This window comes from Haliaeetus leucocephalus, unplaced genomic scaffold, assembly GCF_000737465.1.
Source record: "Haliaeetus leucocephalus isolate CR32 unplaced genomic scaffold, Haliaeetus_leucocephalus-4.0 Scaffold384, whole genome shotgun sequence".
In the NCBI taxonomy this organism is placed as follows: domain Eukaryota; kingdom Metazoa; phylum Chordata; class Aves; order Accipitriformes; family Accipitridae; genus Haliaeetus; species Haliaeetus leucocephalus.
In genome coordinates this window covers 8,847,330-8,872,616 of record NW_010972820.1, presented here as the reverse complement: position 1 = coordinate 8,872,616, position 25,287 = coordinate 8,847,330, and the positions used below count along the sequence as shown (strand labels likewise).

The 25,287-nt window shown below is 40.7% G+C and overlaps 2 protein-coding genes across 3 annotated transcripts; one reads left to right on the top strand and one right to left on the bottom strand.

The window, feature by feature from the left end:
* Positions 1–3,067: 3,067 nt before the first annotated feature.
* Positions 3,068–23,419, bottom strand: TRAPPC3L (trafficking protein particle complex 3-like). Its single transcript, XM_010573432.1, has 5 exons — positions 23,378–23,419; positions 20,093–20,190; positions 17,080–17,179; positions 4,243–4,428; positions 3,068–3,187 (listed from the first exon to the last, which is right to left on the bottom strand). Exons 1-5 carry the CDS (start codon positions 23,417–23,419, stop codon positions 3,068–3,070), a joined length of 546 nt encoding a protein of 181 aa, XP_010571734.1.
* On the top strand, positions 5,040–9,133 carry FAM26E (family with sequence similarity 26, member E). 2 transcript variants are annotated; one of them, XM_010573431.1, is made up of 3 exons: positions 5,135–5,167; positions 5,300–5,720; positions 8,633–9,133. In XM_010573431.1, exons 2-3 carry the CDS (start codon positions 5,517–5,519, stop codon positions 9,020–9,022), a joined length of 594 nt encoding a protein of 197 aa, XP_010571733.1. In that variant the 5' UTR covers positions 5,135–5,167; positions 5,300–5,516; the 3' UTR covers positions 9,023–9,133. The 2 variants fall into 2 exon arrangements, with proteins under 2 accessions (XP_010571732.1, XP_010571733.1); XM_010573430.1 differs by having other exon boundaries at positions 5,040–5,720; positions 8,633–9,022.
* Positions 23,420–25,287: the final 1,868 nt, after the last annotated feature.

Below are 25,287 nucleotides of genomic sequence, written 5' to 3'. Positions count from 1 at the left end.
AAGAATGATAAAGTTCAGTTTTTCTCTGAGAAGCTTTTTTTAGAGAGGGTGAGTCATATTGTCTGGGCTGGGCTGTCCTTTCACTCCTCCCAGAAATCTTCTCTTTCTAGACAGTAAACTCTAACTTGGAAACTATTCAGACAGAGAAGAATCCCATGAAGTTGTTCATTACAGTCATTCTCCAAGGAAGAAGTAAGGGAAGAGCCTATTTTAACTAGATGAGTATAACTAGCTTGGAAGCTTCATTCTCATTATAAAACAAAAATATAACACATGAAGGGAAAACAGGATTTAATTCTGTATGTAGAAAAGAATTTTAAAAAGTATTCATTTTGTCACAGAGTCACCGACTTGCTCGGTGCTGTTTTCCTTCCAAGAAACTTGATGATAATAGACTAACAAGTGTCCAATTTGTTACTCATGCCTCCAGGAATCACAGTTCAGTTAAAAATGTTCCATTTTACCTCTCGTATTGAAGAGTTCGTTTGTTCATTGATATTTAGAGAAAGATAAATCTACTCTGGAATGTCGTAAATGGGAAGGATATAATGTCTCGGCCCCACTGCGATCAGTGCCAAAACATTCCTTGGCGCAGTGGGGCCAGGCTTTCTTTACCTTAGAGATATAATAAAATACTTCAGGATAGATGGAAAGTCTCCACGAACAAGCCATGCCTTATTTCATTTCCCGATGAGAAGCTGCAGTGAAAAAACCCTCAGAATTCGTGTTAATCCTCTCAGCTGCATCTGGGTGGGCTTTTGCCACTTCCCACTCACGGTCACAACTGCTCGGGTCTCATTACCAAAGCTGCCTCGGCTTTCCAGGGAAGACGCAGAGCCAGCACTTCTAATTAAAATCAATGAGCAAAGGCTTCAAATGGGACTGCAATACATATCTTGAAGTTTGCTGGCAGTGATGGCAGTCTGTTTTTCGCAGATAAAGTGACTTCTAGGGGAAGGAAAAAATTTGTATCTATGTATAAGGATAGAAGCAGATATTTATATATTGGTTTTGTATGCAGTCACGTTTGAATTTTTCCTCACCTTTATGTAACACTCATATCTTCTGTACGTAATTACATTTATAATGAAAGAAATTTCAGAGAAAGAGAAGCTTCAGCACACTTGTGAGTGCTCCATTAGAGGCCTTCAAAAGAAGGGCCTACAGTAAAACGAAACACTGAGGAACACTTTTGTGAATATGTTACCAAGTGAGACAAGCAAAAGACTGTGTGTGCATAGGGTAGCTAATGTCAGCTATTAATGGTAACGTAGTGTGGGTCACTGGTTTTTCTATTGTTTATTACCATTTTTCTACCTAACATTTACTTACTCCATCTTTAGAATACAATGGACAAGGTGATCCAGTGTAGGAAGAATGCTGGAAAAAGGAAAAATGGCCATTGCCTTGTAAAAAACCTTCCTGTGGTCAGCCAAAGTCACCACATGTCCATCTCAGCCAGCTGGGCAGAACCAGCAAAAACTCCACCGAGGGCGCCGGCACAGGCAGTGAAATCGGACAAACTCCACAAGACCTTTCAGCCGTGAGTGTAAAAAAAAATAAAAAAAATGTAGGGAAACTCATTATGGGTTGTAACACATTTTTACATGTTGTACCTCGTTATTCATAGCAGGTAATGGCATACTGGGCTGAACCCAAGGCTGGGTAATGAATAGCTTATTTTTTGTTCTGTACAAAATTATTCTGTTAAAGCACCATTATATTACACCACCACTGTACGACACTGTTAAGACAAACGAAGGCAGAAAGATTATCATGAGGATTGCACAGATCTGGTGGGAATGAACCCCGCTGTCCCCAAGATATGAGGTGTCCCTTACTTAGCAGGATTAGGTAAACAGACTGAGGGAAAAACAGGAGACAAAGGTACAAATCACAGCGATAAAATCACAGTTAACTCTGGGCTTCACTGAATTGAATTGTGGGTTTGTATTTCAGTTTAAAACAAGAGCTTTGGTGAGAAGAAGGTGAGCTGGCTTCATGGGTAGGGTACTGTGCTAGGACTTGGGGTGTTGTCCAACCCTTACCCAGGTATCTTGCATTACACCGGACAACACTAAACCTTTCCTATGACTCAGGTCTCTGTGAGGCTGCTATTTCTCTACTTCCCAGTCATATTGTGGTAACAAGTCCACTGCCAAGGGGAAGATGCTCAACAGCCAGTGATGAAGGTCAGGTAAGAACAGACACAACGACCAGCAAACCAGTTGTGTGGCAATCTCTGAATTTTTATTCGAGTTTCCTTAGGTGAGTACAGATCCACAGTGACTACACATTAAATACGCCATGCTTTGTTCAGTTTGGTCATACGATCAGTGCTCCTGAAGAGAAGACTGACGTGAAAAGGGCCATGGCTTGAAGCAACACAAGCATCGGTGCGGTTGTCAGTGCTGCAGCCTGACGTGTGCATGGGGCTGAACAGGCAACGCCAGCAAAACTGCATGTGGCGCCTGAAAGAGCCGTAATGAACTGAAGCGGCTCCCGACGTCAGTGAAGCCGCATCCCTCTCTGGTTTCAAAGGCAGCAGTATGTCTGGTGTGGAGGACAGTGAGTGGCAAACCATTACGCATCAAAACAGGCACCTGACAGCGAGACACTGCACACAGCAGTCACAGCGGATGAATTCATTTTTCCTGACCACAAACAGCCAGGGAAATAAAGCACCGCTTAGCAAGCATGCTTTGAAACATTACCAACAAACAAAATGGGAAAAGGTGGTCATGTTTATCCAAAAACAGTTGGCGTCCGAATGAATATTTTGCATCCAGTGTGTACTAAATACTGAGATAAAACTTTCACTGAGCTCAAGAGCACGGTCATGCAAAAAGGAAGGGCAGGCCATTTTGATCTTTTACACTGGTATCTGTGTCACGGCAATTAACATTTCTCTCCCCCCGCTCTGCCCCTCCTGCTCGCCACCCGGCTCTCTTCACCTTTCAAGTGTGCAACTGGTGCAGCTGGCTCAGCGAAGCCATTTTTACCCTGCATGTCTTCTTCAGAAACAAAAGGTGCAAAATAGCCCTCAGCAAGAGTTTCTCCCAATATTTCATTTATTTCTTTTGTGCTTTCTGTCTTCAGCCTTCCTTAAAAACGTAATTCCTATTTCTGTCACAGCATCGCCCTTCAGCCTGTCCTGGAGGAAGGTAACTTCTGCTGCTAAGTGAACCTAGAAAGAATCAGGTCTGATCAGTTAAGCAAAGAAATGCCCCGTTTTTTTCCCCTCCTCCAGTATAACAAGCTGCTTCTCTCTTACCACAAGGGGACCCCCTTTCTCAGGTTTCATAAGAATCAGATTTCTGGATTGTTTTAAAATGTCTTTCCCAACTGAGTTAATAAAAAGACAGTTTATATACACTGGAATTTATATAATAGCTTACCCTTCATTCCAGTGCTTTGCTTTAATCCGAGAACCTAAATTGTGTACTTGATTTTGTGATCACAAAATTTTCTGGTCACGTACTGATACTTATGATAGAATTCTTTTGTTAATTAGTCTTAGGTACTACAATACTGAGACTGACATACATACATAATACTTGCACAGCTTTTGTTTTCTTGAAACATAAGATACATGACAAATTACATATTGACAGAAACATAAAGCAGACCAAAATCTATGTTTTTCAGAAAATGCCACAGAAGCTCTACGCCTCAGTGACTTTCAAATGATGCCCTTCGTTTACTCTTTTGTAAAAGTCTTAAATTTAAGAACAAAATTTGGAATCCATCTCATGCACTGCTGGTGCTTTGGCTTTAACGTTATACTCATCCGCACTTTGTTCTCCCTTTCAGCAGGTGCTGCGGTAACCTGACAATATTATTTATCTTCATGTATTTGGAAAGACTCAGGGATGGCTATTACCGGTTGCACCTATGCAGGAAAATGAGGTAGGCTGAAGGAGCAGCAGCAGAGTCCCCCGGCATGCCCCCAGGGCTCTCCGCAGTACGTGTTAGCTGGCTCCCCGCTCCCACTGGCTTTTGCACCCAAGTCAGCCATGGAAGAGCCACGCAGGGACAGTGTGGAGGTGAGCCAACCTGCGTGCTTCTCTACCTCAGGATCCAGGATCAGCCTGGCCCTCTTTTACTTAGGTATAGACATTTAATCTGAGAGATTCATTCAACACTACTAAACCTCCTTCATTTATCTTAGCAAGTGCTTTTGCTTTCCTGTGCCTCTGCATCTTAACAAAGAATGGAGAAAACAGACGTGCCCTTCCTTACCATTTCCAAGGCACCTCGAATCACTCCGCAGAGGAGGTTACAGTAGCAAAGTGATGCTCGTTCTGCTGGCAGCTCCTCCACAAAGTCCACTAGTGGGTTTTTGTCCAGGATCAAGGAGAATTCATTTCCTGCGGCACTACTGCAGCTCACGCTAGGGGTGACCCCAAGGTACATCTTGAAAGCAACCTGCAAAAGGATGAAACTCTGCTGCTTGAACTTGTTGTGTGCAAACCAGAGGTGAAACTTTAGGATGCAGCATTCTGTAGACCAGCTTTACCCCAGGAAAACAAGGGGAAGGGCCAGACAGGCTGGAAAGCAAACTAGATTTGTCTCTTCTGTGATCAGCTTGAGCCAGAGATGCAAATCTGGAGCGATGTGATACTCCAGGGAAGTACAGCAGAAGGCTGCTTATTCTGTCTTTGATGTTCCTACATTTACAACCCCATATGAAGTGGGTTTACTGTTATCACTTGTCTGCTTTCAGTCATGTCACACTCCCCTGGGACCATTAGCATCTATATTAGGTCCTTCACTACGTTGCCGGCAACTTTGCTAATCACAGCTCAAGAACTCCCGCAACTGGTGAGCGTGTGTTTTTACTCCGATCTCCATCTGCAGTCGCAAAAAAACCAACCCACCAAGAATGAGACTGCCAAGGCTGCAAATTTATTTGATTATATAGCGCATTGCTTGCTTTCCTTCTACTACTGATGAATGTTACTGTAAATGTGCAACATCTGCTGTGCTAGCAGAGAGGTCCCCTGTGAGCGCGCTTCTCCAGACAGTGACATCACGGCGTTATCTAGCCGGCGCGTATGCAGGCAGGCTAGCAGCAGGCTGTTCTTCCTCTGGAGAGCTCTCCCCTGCTACACCACTACGGACTGCTGCAACCGAAGATAAGCGTGTCTTGATTTTTACCTCTTTAGTGAGTACCAAACATGGATAGTTTCCAAACCATCCTGAAATTCTTTATGAACCGGAAAACCGCTATAGGTTACAGCTTTATGGCACTGCTGACAATGGGAGGTGAACGTGTGTTTTCTCTTGTTGCTTTCAGATGCCCCTGCAGCAATGAGAACTTCAGGTACGGTTTGGTATTTCTCTTCTCCCCAGCTTTTGTTTTGCTAGTTATTGGATATTTCTTGAACAGCAAGACCTGGAAACTCTTTACAGGCTGCTGGGTGAATCCCAGAAAAATATTCCCCAGAGGCAATATCTGCCATTGCTTTTACATCTTTGGACAAGTCACTTTAAACGCTCTGGTGGCCCCAGTGATGTGGCTTTCGGTGGCTTTGCTCAACGGGACTTTTTACGAATGTGCCATGAGTGGCTTGAAAAATCCTGCCTACTTAAATGCAGTTTGCGACAGCAAATCTGCGAAGTGCTTTGAAGAGCTACACAAGGTAGTCTGTGACAAAAGCTCCATGCCCTTTTCAGAGAGCGACGAACTGAAGCGAACTCTTCAAGCACAGTCCCAGGTAAGAAAAATAAAGAGCATTATGCAGTTTGTACTGCCGCTGTGATTTATCTGTTGAAGATCCTGATGTCAGATGCTAAGATAAAACCTTTGGTTTCACATAAACAAAATTTTGACACGATGCAGCCTTGCAAAATACAATCAATCTGTCTTTTAGTTCAGTTTGAGCTGTGGTGTACTTCCTGGGGGGCCCCACTGACGGCAGGATCAATAAGACCAGATAACTTAAAGCTGTCTTCCTGAATGAAGCCTGCTCTAAAGAGAAAAAAATACTGGATTGTTTAGGAGGCTGAATTAACAGATGTCACCCTATTAAAGGGGTCTGTCCTATTAAAAAATCCATACCACACTCTCCGATTTTATACCATCACAACCTGTAATGAAATCTTAGGTCACTAACAGTAGAAAAATACTTGAAAACAAGATTTGTGACAGATTTGTGACTGCTTGCATAATATGTTTCTGTTTGTGTACATGATGCCAGATGAGAGCACATTTTTGTCCTGCTTGGAGGAAGGAAGAAACACTAAAATAAAACACGCAGAACATGCAAAGCTGAGATCATATTATATTTTACTATATTCTTGTGATACAGTTCTGCTCACTGCCTTGTAATGTAAATGAATTCAGAGACAAAAAAACCCAACAAAACAAAACAAAGGCGGCGGGGGGAAAGACTACAGAAAAAGATGGAAAGATGATTGTCAGCAGGAAGGAAAAACACTCTGTGCAGCCAGCAAGTTTTTGTCAGGCAATTGTATCCATCTGGAACCATTTCCTCCCCAAAAGCCAGTTTTATTTTCAAGTCCTCATGCAAATAGGACTGGAATGCAGACAAAGCCTGCACTGCAGACAAAGCAATTTATCTGAGAGTTTTAGAAGGAAATAACAAATAGTACTTAAGACTTTAAGTTGTATGTATAGGAAAAAGTGAAAGACCAGTGACTCAGTTTATAGCATGAGAATACATGGGTTCATTCTCCAAAAAAAGTGAAAAGCTGCTAAAAAGAGCAGTTTCTCAAATACCCATAGAAATCACCAGTCAGTACAAAGTGACTGGAAAAAGAAAAGAAAGCGAAGCTGTTCTCCCATATCAGTCCCTAAGAATAATTGTTTGCCAAGCTTCTCTATTTCACATATGTCCCCGAGGAAAGTTTCTATATTCCCTCAGCTAAATACAGATTTTTTACTGGCGTTTATTTTTTTAACATCAGTGCAAGAGTTCACAAGAGAAAGGTTGCAGCTCTCCATATCAACACCATTAAAGCATGGGAAATCAGTTCCAGTTCATATGGGTCTCTGAAACCTAAAAGATTTATTCCATAGTGGAATTTGTTCCACTGTTTGAAAACAAGTTGGTTTTATTTTTTGCAAATGTTACACATTGCAGTGGAGTAGGTGGGTAAAACTATCAGCTAGGCCAGCAGCACTAGGCATGAAAAAATTGTGTTCACAATCTGCTCTCCTTAGAGGAGAACATCCCACAATAACAATTTCAAGCACATTTTCCCACACTCAGCCCTTGCTCTAATCCTGGAAGCAGCTCTTTATTTTAAAATGTTCTTAACAGAATTTTGTCAAACACTGAAGTTGCTACAAAAAAAAAGTCTAGTGATGTTGGAAAAGCATATTCCAGCAAAAACAAAGTTCTCTGAAAATACAGCAACTATTTCTAATCAGTGTGTAGACAAACTGGGCTCTATTCCAGTGCCAACACAGACCTGCCAATGCACATGCTATTTCTTCTTTCTCATGCCCTCTCCTCACAGCATTCTCACAGGATTGGACAAGAAGGTAATTTTAAACCAGTTCTGGCATAAAAATAATTTTCCACTACAAAGGGCTGATTCATTAAAAAAAAAAAAAAGTTCACAAGAATAGCATAGATTTCAATGAATCTCCTGGTAGAAGAATTGAGGAACGCTTTTTAAATTTAAGACCATCTTTTATATTCCTGTTAGCTAATTAATGCAGTTGTTGGTTTGGGGTTTGTTTGGGTTTTTTTTTTTAATTAAAAAGAAGTCTGAAAAGAACACATCTAAAAATGGTCACAGTTTAAAAGGTTGAGTGATCTGGGACAAAAGTTACTTACCCTTTTTGGTTTTGTAGTTTGTCACAATTTAGAATTGTGTCTTAATCCTAATTCTTGCTGGGTAATTTTACTTAATGCTTTCAGGAGATAGCAAACCATTTACCATCTAGTGATTGTGAGATTTTATTCTCTCTGTGCACTTTTCCCTTTGCGTGACAGAATTCAGTAAGCAATTCCAATACACTGCATGCCAGATGGTTATAGTTTTGCAATAAACTCTCATCAATATCCTCTCTAAATCAGCCAGACGCTACTTCTGCTCTCAGGTCCGCTCTGTATAGCTCTGTATAGCTCTATTCAGCCATAACATTATTTGCTTGATCATTTAGACCTCTGTTAGATTTTTCTTCATGCACAGTCTTGTAGTTGAGGTCTGATTCGAGATCATCTGTCCCTGAACCTGCCATTGCCGTTGTGCTGGACATGTCACCTCAGCTGCTATTATCCAAGTTCCCTTCGTTATAAAACGGGACACGGGGGCAGCCAGACTCTAGTATAAGCCAACTTTTCTTGAGCATTTTACCTTCCACTGTAAAAATCAACCAGCTTTTGCCTTCCTGAGAAAGAGATGTCAAACTGAGCGCTATTGAGAAGCCTCAACCCTGACGTCTTCTGCTTCCCTCTGGTCCCCATACGGACGCCCCATTAACACTAATGCTGGGCACTGAATGCAAACTGGGACGAGACGCCCACAGTAGGGGACCAAGAGGAGCGGCAGGTCCTCCGTACAAAGTGTGGTCGCTCTGTTGGACACTCTTGATTTAAGTAGCATTTTCACTTGGGCCTTTTTAACCTGAAACTCATTTCTTTGGTTTTCCCAGATTTTAGGCTGGTGTGTGATCGTTACCACAGCTCTTCTCTCCCTGCTCACCACTTGCTGTGCCAGCTGCCAGTCGAAAGTCAGCCACCTCCAGCTGATGTTCTGGAGGGTGTACACGGAGAAGGAGAAGGAGCAACTGGAGCAGATATTCCAGCTGTATGCCACCAAGCTGAGTGAGCGAAACCTGAAGTGCTTTTTTGAGAACAAGGAACCAGAAGCGATTTCCCTGCCAGCTTTTCAGGCATGGGAAGATGCTTCCCAGCTCTACTCTTTCAGCAGTAGCAAACAGCATTATAGCACAATTCATAAGCTAGTTGAAGAAGGCCAGAAAGAAATCAATGAGGAAAGAGAGACAATGCTGGACTTTGCAGACAGAAGGGAGATACCATAGATAGAATATATTTTCAGCTTTTTTCTATCTTGCTAATACAGCGTACTTCTAGCTGGTTTCATCTCTGTATTTTTTCACAGTGGCCTCTTTCTTCTTCATCACGTTCCCTCCTGGTTACAAACTTGCTCCAAAAGGAAGGAATGAAATTATTCCCCTACATCAGCGAAAAGGCTGCAGTCCTCCATGGCACCTAGGGTTCATGCTGTACTAATGTTGCTGGGTCTGGATCAAGAGCTGACAGTGAAAAGAGATGAATAATGACTCCTACAAGAGGTTTTTAACAATATCCTATGTAAAAGGTGCTATATATACTCATCTTATGTAAATCAAGAGACTATCATAAAGTAACACCATTTAATAGGTGTGAATATAATAATAGAAGGTGTGTGTGGCTTTCTGACAGCCCATAGAAAGCAGAGGTTTTGCTTCCAGGCTATTTCCAGGCCATTTGCAGGTACAGCATTTTTTTGAGGCACCAGTGGTCACTCACAGCATCTCAGTGTCTTTGGACTCCTGTTGCACCTAGAACACCACGGATGGTCACATTGATCAGCCCTGGTCTTCTAGTCCCTGAGACATGGGGCAGCAACCTCCACTGACAGTGAGGTGCCAGGTAAATTTTTAGACAAATCTTAGAGCCGAAGCGTACCAAGAACTTGAAATTACCAAACGGTTTGGCATTTTCATGTTTTTGTTAAAAAATAACTCGCTATTTCAAAACATAATTAGTCATTGGTAGTGCTTTGTTACAACAATGAAAATGCATCACTGATATTTTGCCTCCGTAGAATACTTGGTATTATCTCCTCCCACTGGAAATTTCTCTTTTTACCTGTATAAAGCTCCTGTTTTGAGTGGGGTTTGGGCAGCAGCCTATAGAGCTGCTCTGGGTGCAGCCTATAGAGCTATGTATTATTGTTTGTACTGGGCCTGTAGCCAGTGCACAACAGAGGGCCTGGAAGGAAATTCCACATTTTAAGACAAGAAAATATTTTTGCAACAGGCTGATTTTCATTTTTCTGAATAGCTTAGGAAACTTAGCGTCTGGAGCAAGAGGAACCGGCAGGCAACGCAGGTGAGGTGACTGCACAGTCAGTGCTTCTGACAAATGCATTTCACCCCAGAGCCCTGGGCTCTACCTCACCTACTTGGAATTCACCACGTGGCTCTCACACAGGGTGTCCAGAGTCTTTGCAACCACTGTATAAAAGAGAACAAAGCTTCTGCCAAGTTTCTTTCCCTGGGGTGACTGGGCAGGCTTTTATGCAACATTTTACTGCCAGTCTCCCTGAGTCTGCAAAGAATCATATTTTTGCTCTGCTTGAATCAGGCTCTTATCAACAAGCCAGGGTACTCTGCCCAGCTGTTCTCATACTCACTACACTTCTTCAGCAGGAAAAAAACATCTAGCTGCATTTATAGACCATTACTCCTTTTTAAAATAAAATCCGAGAGCTAATTCCACTGTCTGCTTAGAATCTTCTCTGTGTGGTTTGAAGAATTTGTGGTCTTTGAGCAAATGCTTTAAATTTTTTTATCCCGGCTGACCCACTTCGTAGCAGACTTAGAACATGTCATATGCTTAAATGTACCTGCTGCAGCTGAAAGCACAGAGGCAACACTGCCAAAATGAAAGTCACAACAGCAGGCATGTCTGACACCATGTCTGGCACGTACGCATTTCTCTCCCCAGGCTCCTCTCCTGGTATAGCAACTATCCAATTCCAGGGTACATGTCCCTTCCTATTTGTCTGCTTTTCTCTTTCTTTATGAGAGATGCCCCAACATCTACTGCCCAGTCCCCATCTCACCACCTCCCTGCATGTGAGGGGAGAGGAGACACCATCTAACAGAATGTCCCCCCCCCCGCCTGGGCCAAACCTCCCTTCCCAAAGCTGCCTTTCCACCTCCTTTCTCACTGATACCACAGAAAACCAAAGCAAGTAGGGATGCAAAGTAGGTTAATGAGCCGATCAAGGTATATGGGAAACAAGTGAGTTGGTGTAAGGATGAGGTCTCCACTGTGATACAAGAGCTGGGACACAGAGGCAAAAGCATAGCTGGCAGAGGGAAAGGTAGGAGGACAGAGGGGTCCCACGTCGGGCTTTTGGCACCCTCTTTTTCCTCAGGAGAAGGCTCAAAGCTCTGCACCTGAGTAGCCAGGTCCATCTGAAACAGGAGTGTTTCCCAGCCTGGCCTTCTCCTTTATCATGGAGGGGGAAAACCAAGGTGCATCCTCCTCTCCTCATCCTTACCCTGCTTCGTGTTCACAGGTGAACGCACGGGGAGAGCATCTCCACCTCCAAGAGCAGCTGCTGAACACTTAGTGCTGTAACATCTGCCCGGTAGGACCCTAAGTCTCTCGCTGACCCTCGTTCCCAGGGCTGCGCTCCTCTTAACTGTGTCATCTTACCAAAATGCCTGTGACTTAATGCAATTGCCACGCAGATAGACAAAAAGAAAAGCCAGTTTGACCCTATGTTTTCAGCTGGAGTCTGGTTTTGGCAAACTTAACCCTGTCCTTCAAGCAGTTGTCACAAAAGATGTTTTGTATCAACATTGTCCTTGAATTGAAGTTCAGCAGCTACCGTGGCAGCTCAGAAAGAGGCAAAGGCTATTATCAACACTATCCAAAACAAACTAACTGGAAAAAAAAACCACCAAAGAGTAGAATCAACATTTTCTCTTGGAAATTTAGATTTTGCATTAACTCTGATGTCTGTCAAAATATGAGTGCACAAATAAACAGGAAACTTCTTCTCGATTCTGTGTGCTTTGTCCCTCAGTTTACTATTTCTTCCCCCCTGGGGGAACTCAATTTTCTCATTTAATTCTCTTAACTCTTCTTCCGCTATACAATAGCTGCTCTGTCAAACTTCAAGTCTTTGTTATAAGAACAAAAACTAGTTAACCGTGCTAGGCCCTCATATGCTTTCAATTTATTTTCAGCTGTACTTTGCATTACGGTATGACGAATCTGTCCAAATTCTATTTTTAAAATTTCCTGTGTAAAAGAGAACTTGCATGGAAACTATGCAAAACCAGTAGCTGGTTTGCATTGGGGCAACAAATTAAGGCAAAATTGCAAAGCTATAAAGTGAAAACTAAAAAAGTCTTAGCAGAAAAAAATAATTTAAGTACATAGATAAGTCATTCAATGAATTAGATATGAACATATTTTTTTAAACCAGGCTGTGACTGGACAGAAATTCCTTTAAAACTACCATACACAAGTTCTCAGAGGGTAAACCAAAGGCCTTTTCAGTCTTTCTTTGTGACTCTAAAAGACAGGGAAGTGGAATGAATGAGCGGTTTTGAAAGTTGCATCCATAAATCTTTCTCATTTTTATCTATATGAAATGGAAGAAAAAAAGAATATGTATTTAGACATGTACATAGACTCACCATTAAAATGACACCCATATAAAGCAAAAATCTCTCTTTTGAAAATGTTACTTGCAACTCTATGGGATTATATATTGCTTAATGTCAAACAAGAAATCTATGCAGTCAGAATTAAAAATGTACTACTGCTCTTTTTCAAAGTCTCAACCAGCATCCCATCTATCTCAAGCAGCAAGAATAAAATGCATTAACGTTTTGATGGTGCTCAAATACAGTCTAGAATTACTGAAATATTTAGGAGGCCGCTAACTTCTCAGTCCCTTTATATACTACTGGGAACTTCTCACTACAAAACATTGTATGCGGAAGTAATGTTGCAAAGTAAGTGATGATACAGACTGTTAAAAAAATTGAAACCATAATTTCAGATGACATAATAACAAGATTAATGAAGGACCAGAATTAATCTGCTTAGAAGGGGAAACGCAGCCAAAATAATATTTTTGGTAGCATACTTTTCATCCTTAGTATTTTTCCACAGTTAGTGTTTGGGAAGAGCAAGATGCTTTAAAGGTCTTGCCATCTGCTGCTGATTCCATGTACTCACAAACTTTTCTTTACTCTTTACAGTGCAGCACTTTTTTTCATTTTACCGTCTACCACTTAGCACAGCAACCTGCTGTTTGCATTTCCCTCTCACTGCTGAGATCTGAAAAGCAACATTTACCAGCTTTGTAAATTCTGCCAGCTTGTGTCAGACTTTCGAACTGGCCATATGTCAATATATAGATAGGGACCTCGTGTGGCAGGACCTCCCATGGGAAGGGGAATCACATCTCTTACCCTAACTCTGGGCTTGGGGGTGATGTGGTTGGATTACCCCAGCCCTGGTTGTCCCCAGGGACCTCTCTACAAGCAGCTGCAGAGATGTACAGTTGCGGCACTCATGGGGTACCGAGCTCCCACCATAAAGCCCACCACTCCAGCCACTGCTTTTCAGGAAGGGATATATTCTTAGGCTGTATTAGCACAGCTATGGAGCCTGTGAGCCAGCACTAGCTCGCTGTGGACCGGAGGGCATGGGCCGGCTGCTCCCACTGTAGCACACACAGACACCTCCTGGGGCACGGTGACATTGAGCTGTAGAAGGTAACACTGTTCTAGGATTAGATCTAAAACCAGAACCTGTTTATATTTCGCATCTCTTTCAATCAGATCAATGATGCTAGAGGTCTTATGAGGAGGAATTGAAGTAAATTTGATTTTGTAGGATTACAGAGCAAAATTATCACCCTCATTTCAAAAGTAATCCTCATTTATACTCAGATCCAAATTCTGAATCCAGTCTTGGACATTACTTCTTCAGCTGAGCTTTGTTCTTAATACCAGTCCTCAACTGGTTTCCATTTTCTTATCCCAATTTGCCAGTGAGCAGAAAGCCTACTTTCACACGGCCTGCTTTATCTTTTTTTATTCTACCCCAACTGTAACCATGCAAAGTCACAGCACCAACACGAGAAGTCAGTGAGCACCATGGGAACTCAGTGCAGAAGGGCTCACTGTGGCTTATCATCAAACTGTTGGCCCTTTGCCAGTCCAGTATAAGCTAGCAGTAAATTCCAGGCTTTGCAGCCTGAACCAGTGGTTGAAGTTTTAAGCCCTCAGTCACTGTCTTAGGTGCACCTTTCCTCCAGTATTTATTTCTTAATATGGCAAGCTGGCTTTGTACTCCTCATTTGATGTTTTTTCCTTTGCTTCATCTCTTTCCATTTCTGCAGGGAACACCCACAGCCTGATCTCGCAGACTTCCTTTTCCTTTCCAAAGGACTGCAAGATAACAGCTATGTTTACAGAAAGTTCGGCTCTAACTACTTGAACTGCCTAACTGCCTTAATTACTTTAACTTTGAACTGGTTTTACTCTACACACTCATCCTCAAACAGATTTCTACCTCAGAAGAGTTAGTGCAGTTAAGTATTTAAGTGCTTTGTCCTGGCTGAGAACACTACTGCTGAAGATTTAAAGAGATCATGTAAACAGCTGTGTAATTCTGAACAGGTCACTTTAACAGCATTATTTGCAGTTACTTGCTGGGTCATTTTACATATGTTTTATTGGTATGTGCCTCAGAAAAATGTGCTTGAAGACTATTTAAAAAATGTTTTGCCAAAGAAATGTGAAAATGCTTCCCATATCATATTTTTGCCTTGGAAAGGTTATACTCCCACTACAGAACTCCTTTTAGTTTGCTAAAAATAGTCTTTTCAAGAGACTGTGTGCTTTAAAGTTTGTTCCAATCTTTCCAAGTATTTTTATTTCTCTCAGTAAGTCTCTTTTGAAGTACAACCTGCAGAGAAATAGTGTCTTTTTCCTTACTTTGATGTTTAATTTCTCACTCCATATTTTTGTTGAATCCCCCGTACTTAACAATGATGGTTCGACTGTTCTAAAGCATTTGTAAATAAGGGAATCATGAGGAACAAGACCCAGAAAACCAGATATCTGGCATATACATGAAAATCCAGAGAAAATAAAGTACAAATACCACCTGAAGAAGAACATAAAGTGAACAAAAATGTGATTTTGCAACCTGGTCTCATTCTTTTGATGAGACAGTGCATTTTAATACAGAGATTGAAAAGCTGCTTGTCTCATGGTTTTCTTTCAGCTGCCCTCACTATCTCCAATGGATCCTCTACCCCAGCTCACCTCCTCCAGAGAAGGAGCTTTGTTGTACATCATCCTGATGTGAGACTCCAAAATACACTTTACTTCAGGAAGAAATTTAGTTTCCACTCTTTTATGAGCTAATGGGAGCTGGCTGGCTTTTAGTAATGTCACCTGCTTCTGCTTTAAACCTTGGCAGATCATGGTGTATGTGTGTGTTGTGCACATGTGCGCTTTATAGCCCTACCAGCAACAGCAAATGCAGAGAGGTCCCCTCTCTGTTTCTGTGACAGCCATCAGTTCCTCTATGACAAGCATTTCGGAATGATAACATAACTTCTGTCCCTCCATTTCGGCCAGATGTAACGTAGGTATTTTTGATGTGGTTAATGTGAGCAGGATCATAGCTCACCTGGTAACAGCCACGTGCACTTTGAACTAAGATACTCCTGTATAACCAGCATATACTGGTGCCTTAGTTCACTGTATAGAAAGCCTGCTGTTTCCCAGTTCTGCAGTCAGCAGTTAAACATAATGCTCACATTTAGCTGATGCTGCTGGTAATTCTCAAGCAATCAGAAAGTATGCCAGGCATATTTTTGTTTCCTAAAATGAGCCAATGGAAATGAATCTCAGTTCAATTAGTTGATACCCTGATCTCTCCTCTTAAAACAAATGACTACCTAGCAAACAGTTCTTTGTTATGAAGTGTGGTTAATTTTTGCCATTGGGCAAGGCCAAGCCTATCTTCACTGGCAACACTTCATAGCTGAAAATCATAAAGGATAAAAGGGATCATTCACCATGACCTGAGCAGGTATTAGTCTGAGCTAACGCAGGATCTATGAACTACCACCTCCTTTACAGTGACTCAGCAGGCTGGACGTCCTATGGATTTCTCTTTGAGCTTCTCCAGGAAATCTGACTTGCCCATGGGGGCAAAAATACATCTTTAGAAACCTGTGTATTGCCACTAAATTTCCTCCTAGATCTTTCTTGTCTGACAGTAGTGTGAATGACTACTCAATAAAAGGGAAATTTCCATCAAAGAGGGCAAAAGTACCCACTCTGATTTTATCTTTTTAAATTTTATTATTAGATTTGTAGGTAGTCAGGAAAATGTTCCTCTCATTTTCCTTTCTTACAGTTCTTCTCTGCTACCACTGAGTCTTCCTTTTGCAGAAAATCCTGCAGCTTATCCCTAATATTACCATTTTAAGGTTAAAAATATCTAAGATAATTATGGAGATGCTGAGGAGATTCAGATGGCAGGAGTAAGAATATAAAAGTTTAAGATCTGTATGAGATGGTTAAGACTTATGCTCCCAGAAAAAAAAGAAAAAAAGTGAGGGAATATATGATTCGAAGTTTGTTAAAACTGGATCATTTTCTGTTGTTTGCTGCATTCTCTGGCAAGAGTAGAAGAAATCAGCTTAAGCTGCAGCAAACAAAAAGAAACTTTTAAATTATTCTAATGGCAAAACACCTCATAGGCTACTAGGAATAGAGGAATTTTAATTTCAGCTTAGCAACTGACTTTAAGGTCAGTTTAGGTCAGGGGTGGCAGCCTCTTACAGGTGGTATCCCATTTTGTGTTCTCTGTCCTCAACTCAGATATAAAACTAATACCCATGTGAATTAATTCTGTAGTTCTGATGACCCTTTGTGGTAAACTTATCACTGTGGGTTTACCAAGGCCATTGGCAAAATTCTTATCTCACTGAATATCACATTTTTTGTGTTCTGTTGAATGTGGTTTTTTTCCCAGCCTGATGTAGCACTATGCTACAGAGGTAGAAACTGATGTCTCCTCTCAAGGCCATCCTCTGTGAGCTACTAGTTGATATGACATTATAGGTAAGGAAAAGGCGGTATTTCACCCAAAGGAAGCATGGGTGTGATTGTAGAGATGATTGGGTTTTGATAAGACAATCACGATATAGCAGAAATGTAGGTAATCGTTCTGGAGCAAACTGATAGAGGAGGAGGGAAAAGGTAAGACCATTGAAGCTGATGAAGCTCTAGAGAATATAAACCTTATTTACCTGTGCAATCATGTCTGCTGTTTCAGAATAACTGCGGCACTTTTTCACAGCTGAACGAGCTAAAAAATCATCAATCAGCCTTATGCCAATGCCATAGCCCCTAAGGAGAGAACAAAGAATGTTAACATTCAAAATGGGGAACTTCTTTCCACCTACCATCTCCCTAATCTGTCCCTTGTTCTTTCTCAGCAAAACAGCTGCATGCTCTTAAATGAATGGCTTTGAGGACAACAGATTTTGCTGGTCTAGATTCTTCTTTCTACCACAGTTTGCAGCACAGTGGAATTGCTGTTCATGTAGTCATTTAAGGAATCACGCTCCTTTAAGCATGATACCCCTGGCAAAGATGATATGAAAGTTGTTTATATACACATTGTCTCTACATACATTTATATTTACATATATGAATAAATATTAGATGTTAGATATTTGAGTATAATATATAAACAATATACAAATAATACACCTGGTTAATACTACTTTGTCACTAAAAATAGGATAGGATAACATAGCACAGGATTTTCTCCATTCCTCTGTCATCCCCAGAGTTCATCTCACACCGTCTCTGTCAAGGAGAACAAAGCAACTGCCCCTTCAGTTCAGAGCATTCCCCTCTGGACTGGTATGGAGTTCAGCAAATCCTGGGCACCCTCATTGCAGCGTTCAGATGCCAGGAAAACCCATAGGAAATGGACTTACACCTGATCTCTTTCACTTTATTCTCTTATCTCTTCATCTCATTTTTTGCACTCCCTCCACAAATCCCTCTCTGTCTTTTTTTTTAACATGTTCTCTTCCTTCATCTACTAGTTGCAGAAAAAAATCCAAAAGTTGCTAGTTAATATACAGTTTCAGTACACCACCACCTTCATTTTGTACTTATAACACTACAATTTCAGAGAAATGAAATAAAAAAGGATGGAAGTTAATAGAAATTTTACAAAACAAATATTCATGCCTAGCTCACACACATTAACAAAGGTCAGTAACTAACTACATAGTGTGCAAAATAGCTATGTCTCCAAGCGTTTTTTGAAAAAGGGAAAGAGATTGACACAAATGTTATGAAAGAATGTGAACTCAACTCAGAAATGTTTTTAGGGAATTTTTCATTTGCATTTCTGTGGATGTTGGCAGTCTCTGCCTGTTTGTCAGAGGCCCTACACCCTCAGCGAAGCAGTCTGAACTCCATGGAGTTTCTTACTGATTTTGTACCACATCTTTGACAAGAAGCCAAAAAGTGATCTGATGTCTAATGTGATGACAAGACCAAAAAGTGGTTTTGGCAGCATGAAGTTTAAAATTGCAATATGTCATGCAACAGAAAACAATGAAATATTTATTTATTTATTTATTTATTGCCTCAGTATCAATATCAATAATGTTGGTAAATACGTCATCAGCAGTTAGCAAGGTATTTATTGGTGATGTACATGACTACTTAGATCCTTTTTCAACTCTTATGCCTTAGATTTGCAAAGTCAAATGAATAATAAATTCACAAGCAGCTATTTGGCAACTGTACAGTGAAAAACACCCTTCTCACTACAGATTATATATATATACATATAGAAAGAGAGACCTAAGAATACTGTTCCCAACTGTCACAGGTTTGCTAATCTATAAGATTTCTTCCTCCAGCTGAGCTGTTTTCATCTTCACAGAAGTAAAGATGGCCATATTGCTTTAATGAAACCTGTCACTATTTTATCAAATCTTTATCAAGAGAAAAACGAAAAGATTTTATAAAAACGGCTATAATAATAAAAACACAAGGAGCAAAGCATGTCTCCACGTCTTCCAAAACTACCCTTTAGTAATTTCTACCATAGCATCAGAAAGACATCTGTATATTTTTTAAATGTATGATTTTCATCAGAGCTGAATGAGGGATTAATATCAAGTAAACACCCGAGGGATGTTGTCCCTTCTTAGTTAGTGAACAAATTCTTTTTCTTTTTTATCATCAAGGATATTTTTACTCACTTCCATTGATGGCTATTGAACTATAGCTTGTTTGCAAGCTTTCAGATTAATAGTAAAGTGGTTAGGTATTCTGTCCACTGTGATTGTTGTAAATCCGTTTTGCATGTCTGTTTTGCCTGAAAACACAGGACTTACTCTTCTGCTGAAGATCTTGGTATATCTTCTTGTTAACCACCTCAAAAGTAGTTTCTTGCTGATTTTCTGTGATATTATTATTTTTACTGTGATAATGCCTAGGAATCTCAGTCAGGACAACAGGATCCTATAAACATCGAAGCTTCATTTTCCAAAGAGGTTATCCATGTAACAATCAGTTCCTCGTTGACCATTTGTGCTACCTCACTCATTGCTGTACGGTCTTTTAAAGGTGAGAGGCCCATCTGCCCCAAACCCCGTGAAGGTGGGGGGGTGTCAGGGAAGAGAGCCCGAGACACCCGAATTACACCCTCGGCAAAGGTGATCGATTACAGAAGGAGTCTGCCTATTGACTTAGTCACCGAAGCCAAATCCCTACAGCCTAGAATTGTGACTACTTCTTAGCTGTCCAAGTCACAAACCCGGGGTGTAGCTAGAGGAGGGGGAGCCACGGGAAGGCCACAGAAATGCGTGTTCACTAGAAAACACCCCTGAGAAACAAAAAGCTTGTCTACTTTGAAATGACATGGGTACGAAGATATAGAATAGAAGAGGAGAGTTAACACGGAAGTTGAAAATTAATACATGGAAAGAGGAGCGAAATTTAGAAGCTTGTATTACTAATTAGCTTAACAAAGGACCAACAAGGAACAAGCGTAAGCTGTCAAAACAGCCCTGACGCTTTTCTTCTGAGAATTCAAAAGCTGATGGTTGATCTTCATTCGCAAATTAGTGTTATTTCTGTTGACAGAATATTGAACCTTTTCCCCATGATCTCTGTAATCCTAGACAGTGCTCGAACTCATAAGATAACAGACATAAAGCTGAAAGGTAACATACAGGTGGACAAACAGCATTATCAATAAAGTTGAACATTTAAAGCAGTACTTACATTCTATCTAAACAGGTGTTGACATCTTCATCTTTTTCATAGTCCTTGCACAGCTGGGCTACCAAAGCCCCATACGTGAGTACAAAAAGTTCTCTGCTCTGCCAGAAAAGGTGGAAATCAAAAATGAAGCGGACTAGAATCAAACTTTTTCACACTTTTGAGCTGCTACTGTATTAAAAGCAAGCAAAAATAACATTTACGTTAATCAAGAAACTTTTGTCCATGGACATGTAATCACTGAAATCCACAATTGAAGTGTGACAGAGTCTGACTTGATCATCACTTGAGTCTCTGCGCAGAGACTTTGCTTGTCAGAAATACCATTTCTTGGGATACAGCTAGTTTCATCAAGTACATTATTGCATCCTATAACAGCACATATGTATGTCGGATTGATAAATGCTGTCAAATGCCATCCAAGATTTATGACAAGTGTTTAGCTGCAGGAAGAATAATTGAAGCAATTAGCTGTTAGCCCTTTTACAATAGGAACAACAGTGTATATACTGAAATTCCAGTTCCTTCACAAAGGTACGGTTGATCTGATTCAGATCATAAGCTGCTTCCCACCCACCCACTCCCACCCCCAAATAAAAGATTTAAAAAAAATTAGCTCAGAATAATGAAAAAAACCCCTATCATTCAGCACAAGTGTAAAGAATAAAAAGCAAAGTAGAAAAGAATCAGTCCCATTGACATTTCCCCTTCTTTATCAAACTTTACAAGTAACTTGAATCACTATCAATACTAGCTCTCCAAATGCCTAGACAATCTCACTGTGACATTATTTCTGTATCTTAATACAGAAGATGTGGTTGGTATGGCTCCACCGCATGAGCAAGATGAAGGAGATGGGTGAGGATTACAGCCACCTGCCCAAGGAGCATGGAGAGCAACTGAGGAGATAAAAGGCATATCATGCACAGATCCTGTCACAAGTACCAATCTGGGATGGATCTTCAGCTGTGCGCCAACCTGGAGGAGAGTTTTCTTCCCTCCCTGCCCTGCCAGATCACCTCCATGGCATGGCAGAATTGACTGTCTTTAGTCAGAGCAGCAGCTGGCCTTTAGGGGAGAGACTAGGTTGACTCTCACTAAACTTCTTGGATAGGAATTAATTAAAGGAAGTGCCACAGGCCTGTGGCGTGTGGGCAGACTAGAGGTGATTTTGTTTACAGCCTGTGGAAAAATGATAGTGAATACCAATGAAAACAATAGAAAAAATCACACAAGGAAAGGAAGAAGAGCTTGGTGGAAAGACCTCTTCTTGATCCCATTGAATCAAAAGCTTGGAGTTTAATCAATGTTCCCATTTTAACAAGTCACTGTTCAAAATCTTAAGTAGTATGGAACCATTTCTTAAACTCATCTTGGTGATAAGTCCTGTTTACAATAACATTGCACACTTTGCCAAGCACTCTAATGGAGTATATGGATGTCATACAGGTTCTGTATTCTAGTCTCAGAAATAAGTCTGTGTTGTAATAAGAAAAATACCTTAGAGAAACTTAATCATACTATATCAACATAATTGCATTTACCAGCCACTCCTGCAATCCATTGGAGTATTTTTTCCCATAAACTTATGTATATTAACTTTAATTATATTATAGTCATCCTTTTTTTTTTTTTTTTAAGTGGAGATCTCTGTCCCCTTTTCAGAAATTGGCACAACATTGTGCTAAAGCTTTCTGGAACTTCTCCACTGCCCCAACTCCTAGCAAAAACCACTGTTAACCATCCAGACAGCCCTAAGGCTCTAAGTTCCTGAAGAAAGACTTCTGTGGAATTGAACCATCCAAACAAAGAACAGAGATCTCTATCTCTGTGTTTCATTTAATGACTGTCTAACCACAGAGGCACATAAACTTATCTGTCTTTGACAACAAATCTCTCTAAGCACTTAGACCTCTGTTTCTGAACAGACCCCAGTCTCAGAAACTTTGTGCCCATCTTTCCTAAGCCTGTTCAGAATCTCAGCACTAGGGATAAATTAAAAAAATGCAGTTAAGTGTCCAGTGAGCGAGACAGTCACTATGGTTTTGTTATCAGTCTTCTACAGTTGGCTATGTTCTATTTTCCTTTCTAGCAACTTCCTCTCTCTTCAATTTGTTATACATATGTATACTTACATACGTATGTCATAATTATAATTTTAAATACAAGCATATTCTCTTCAAGGCACAATACTATTATGGGGGGGGTGGGGGGGGACTTAAACCACTGTGGCCTTATTTCCACGTTATGGCACTCTGGTTTTTTGGACTTGTCGCATAACATTCCTAAATGGTTAGAAATTTTCAACCACAGATAGAGATTCTGAGGAAATTTGCTATTGAATTTTTCGTATTTAGACACACCACTGCCAGAGGACAAGAAGGAGAATAACTGGTATCTTTAATGGCACAAAATACTGCTTTTGTGACCATGCAGTTTAAGAAGGCCTCTTGGGAAAATCTTGCATGCAGTATATTTAAAACAACTGCTGGAGCTTTAGGAGAATATTAACATGAAGTGCAGAAAAAGAAGGAAGTTTTGGTCTAAGTAACTTCTACTTGATAGAATTCTGTGCTATGTGATCAATGGTCAAAGTCAACACTCAAAGACAACGGTTACAGTTTTACTATTGTTTCCTCAGGAATCAGATTTTGGCCTTAAAGCCAGATGTTGAGATCCTGTGATGGTGCACTCCCTGTGCATACTAAAAATGCAACATTGGGAGGATGAAGAAGGACCCCTGCTCATGCAACATAACCCCCAAAAGAAGACGTGGTCTGGTATGCAGGAGGCACACAGTGGGTACCAGGTACACTGCAGCCTCAGATGAACCGTCTCTTCCTGGAACGATTCATGGGGTAGAGATGTGGCTGGTGCAGCTTCTTTCCTCCAACGCAAGAATAGAGTTTTGGCCTCAAGGATTCATGTTGAAGGCAGGGCTGTCTGAAAATCATTTCATGTCATAGGCAAGGTAGCTGGAGAGAAATGAATGCTCCTAGAGCAAATCTCAGTGTTACTGCTCGGAGTCAAACAAACTCCCAAGTCCTATGGGCAAGGCTTTTTTTATGTCACTGCTTAATAGCTGGCAGCTTGTGGGCAGCTCACAAGGGGGTCCCACTGTAGCCATATATGCTGCCAGCGCCTCTGTTCTCATACTGGCAGACTCATCCCCATCCTTTCAGTACTTTCAGGCTATTTGGAAATATGACTGTACAGAACACATCAATACAATAATAGCTTATTCCTACTCCATGCACAATTTTAATTACACATTATAAAATATCTTACTATTTTGTGGTTCTCCTGCTTTCTTCCTGGTGGCCGAGACATGTTGCTTGTGTAACACTTGACGTACTTGATGGTCAGTTTATGTCTTTTCTTCCTCAAGCAGCATGGTTTTCTCTCAATCACTGTATTTCCTCTTTCCCTTCTCTAAAGTTTTCTCCTTTCTGCTCTTCTGCCTTTTGCAGGAGATGTGTTTGCTGCAGTCTGTAACGCTGCTGATGCTCCTCCTATTCTCTACGTCTACTGAGCCCTTTGGGAGGAATTTGACTGGCAACAGATCTGCCCCTGTACACAACATAAATAACCACTTCATCCATAAGAATGATTCATAATCAAATACACAGCAAACAGCCATGGGAAGTCAAACTGGGCAGCCCCAAGAGAGTCAAAGGTCTGACGTTTTTAGGGACAGCAGATTCATTCTGTTGTTTGTGTCAGGTTTTGGTGTTTGGAGAGTTAACAGAAGCTCCCTCTCTGAAGAATAAAACACAATTGCAAGACACTGCTGCACAAGGTAATTAAAATTTTATCACTTTCAACTTAAAGGAGCTATAGACTTCTGTCTGCTCTGACTGCTTTAGTCCAGTGAGTTAATGTCTGCCTGGGCAGGAGCAGTATGGGTTACAAGGCACTACTACCACCATGTTCCTGCGAAGCTGGCAGGACACACCTGGAGTGCTCGGATTCCCAGAGGAATAAACTGTGTACCTGCTACAGCTGCCAGCTTGTGCAAATGGCACTTTCATTAATGATGTTCCTAGAGGATATTCTATCATTCTTAACCTATTATAACCCCTTTTTGTAAACATCCCTGCTATGAACATCCAGAAGGGTTCGGCTTACTTTTTCAGTTTTCCCCCAAGGCAAATTTGGCCTATTAGTTTAGATTCACAATAAATTTAGATGATGGTCACTAGTGAATTTAGAATTGAATCAGGTAGCTGTCTTTCCTCATAGGACTTATCTCCACATATATTCCCACTAAGTCCTCTCAGGAAAGGAAGTAAAAATACATGGCCTCATCTGATTGCCGTGCTGTTATTAAATTTCAATTAATTAATAGATTCGGTGCCAGAGTAAAATTACAGGTATTTACTACTCCAGGTACACAGAAAGCAGGAGATGTGATTCATTTGGGATACAAAGGATTAATTTGCTTTGAAAAATGGTAATTTAAAGTTATGACACAATTCAACAACAAAAAAGAGGACAGATAAAAGGATTTTCAGCTTTTTCTGTGGGAAACATAGTCATCCTAACAGCTTTCATTTTACACAGAACGAGCTGGTGTTGACAGCTTTACAATATAATAAGCCTCTTCCATTTTCTTCTAGGCACTTTTCTGGCCCTGTAAAATCCAACTCCATTTTATAAGTGAAATTATTGTAGGTACTTCCCATATCTAAATTTAAATAAATTATAAAAGTCAGGCATTATAATTCTCTAGATAGTTACTTGCATTTCTAAATTCAGTCTGAGATGGGTTTGTTTCTCAGATTGTCTCCAACTAGTGACAAGCACCAAATATGTCTCCCATTGCAAGAGACATCCCATATTCCATAAGAAAGTGTACTGCATTGCGTTTTCAAAAAACAGCTCTAAAAGATTACCATTAGCATCATGTAACTGCAGTGAAACCATTACAAAGCACTTAAGGCTACCCAGAAATGAGCACCATTTTATTTATCCAGTTCTGAATATAAGGATGAATTACTTCAGCCTGCATTATTAATACTACAATCATGAAGGAACACTGTGGACCAGATAGTGCAATGCTTGGTGAGAACACATCAGCATTGTTTGGAAAATACATGCATGCACACGTATATACATGTAAATTCATGCATATAATATGATGTATTAGGTAGAATGTACTACATTTTGAAAGGTTTGCACATGATTGAGAAAATGAA

Bases quoted from the DNA above. Each gene is read 5' to 3' on its own strand.
- FAM26E (XM_010573430.1), top strand. From the start codon at position 5,181: ATGGATAGTTTCCAAACCATCCTGAAATTCTTTATGAACCGGAAAACC. The intron at 5,721-8,632 runs GTAAGAAAAATA...TGGTTTTCCCAG, and splicing joins CTCTTCAAGCACAGTCCCAG to ATTTTAGGCTGGTGTGTGAT.
- TRAPPC3L (XM_010573432.1), bottom strand. From the start codon at position 23,419: ATGTCTCGGCCACCAGGAAGAAAGCAGGAGAACCACAAAATA. The intron at 4,429-17,079 runs GTAAATAAGGTT...ATCCTTTTGCAG, and splicing joins CAGCAGACATGATTGCACAG to GTTGCTTTCAAGATGTACCT. The intron at 3,188-4,242 runs GTAAGGAAGGGC...GATTCTTTCTAG, and splicing joins TTCGAGGTGCCTTGGAAATG to GTTCACTTAGCAGCAGAAGT.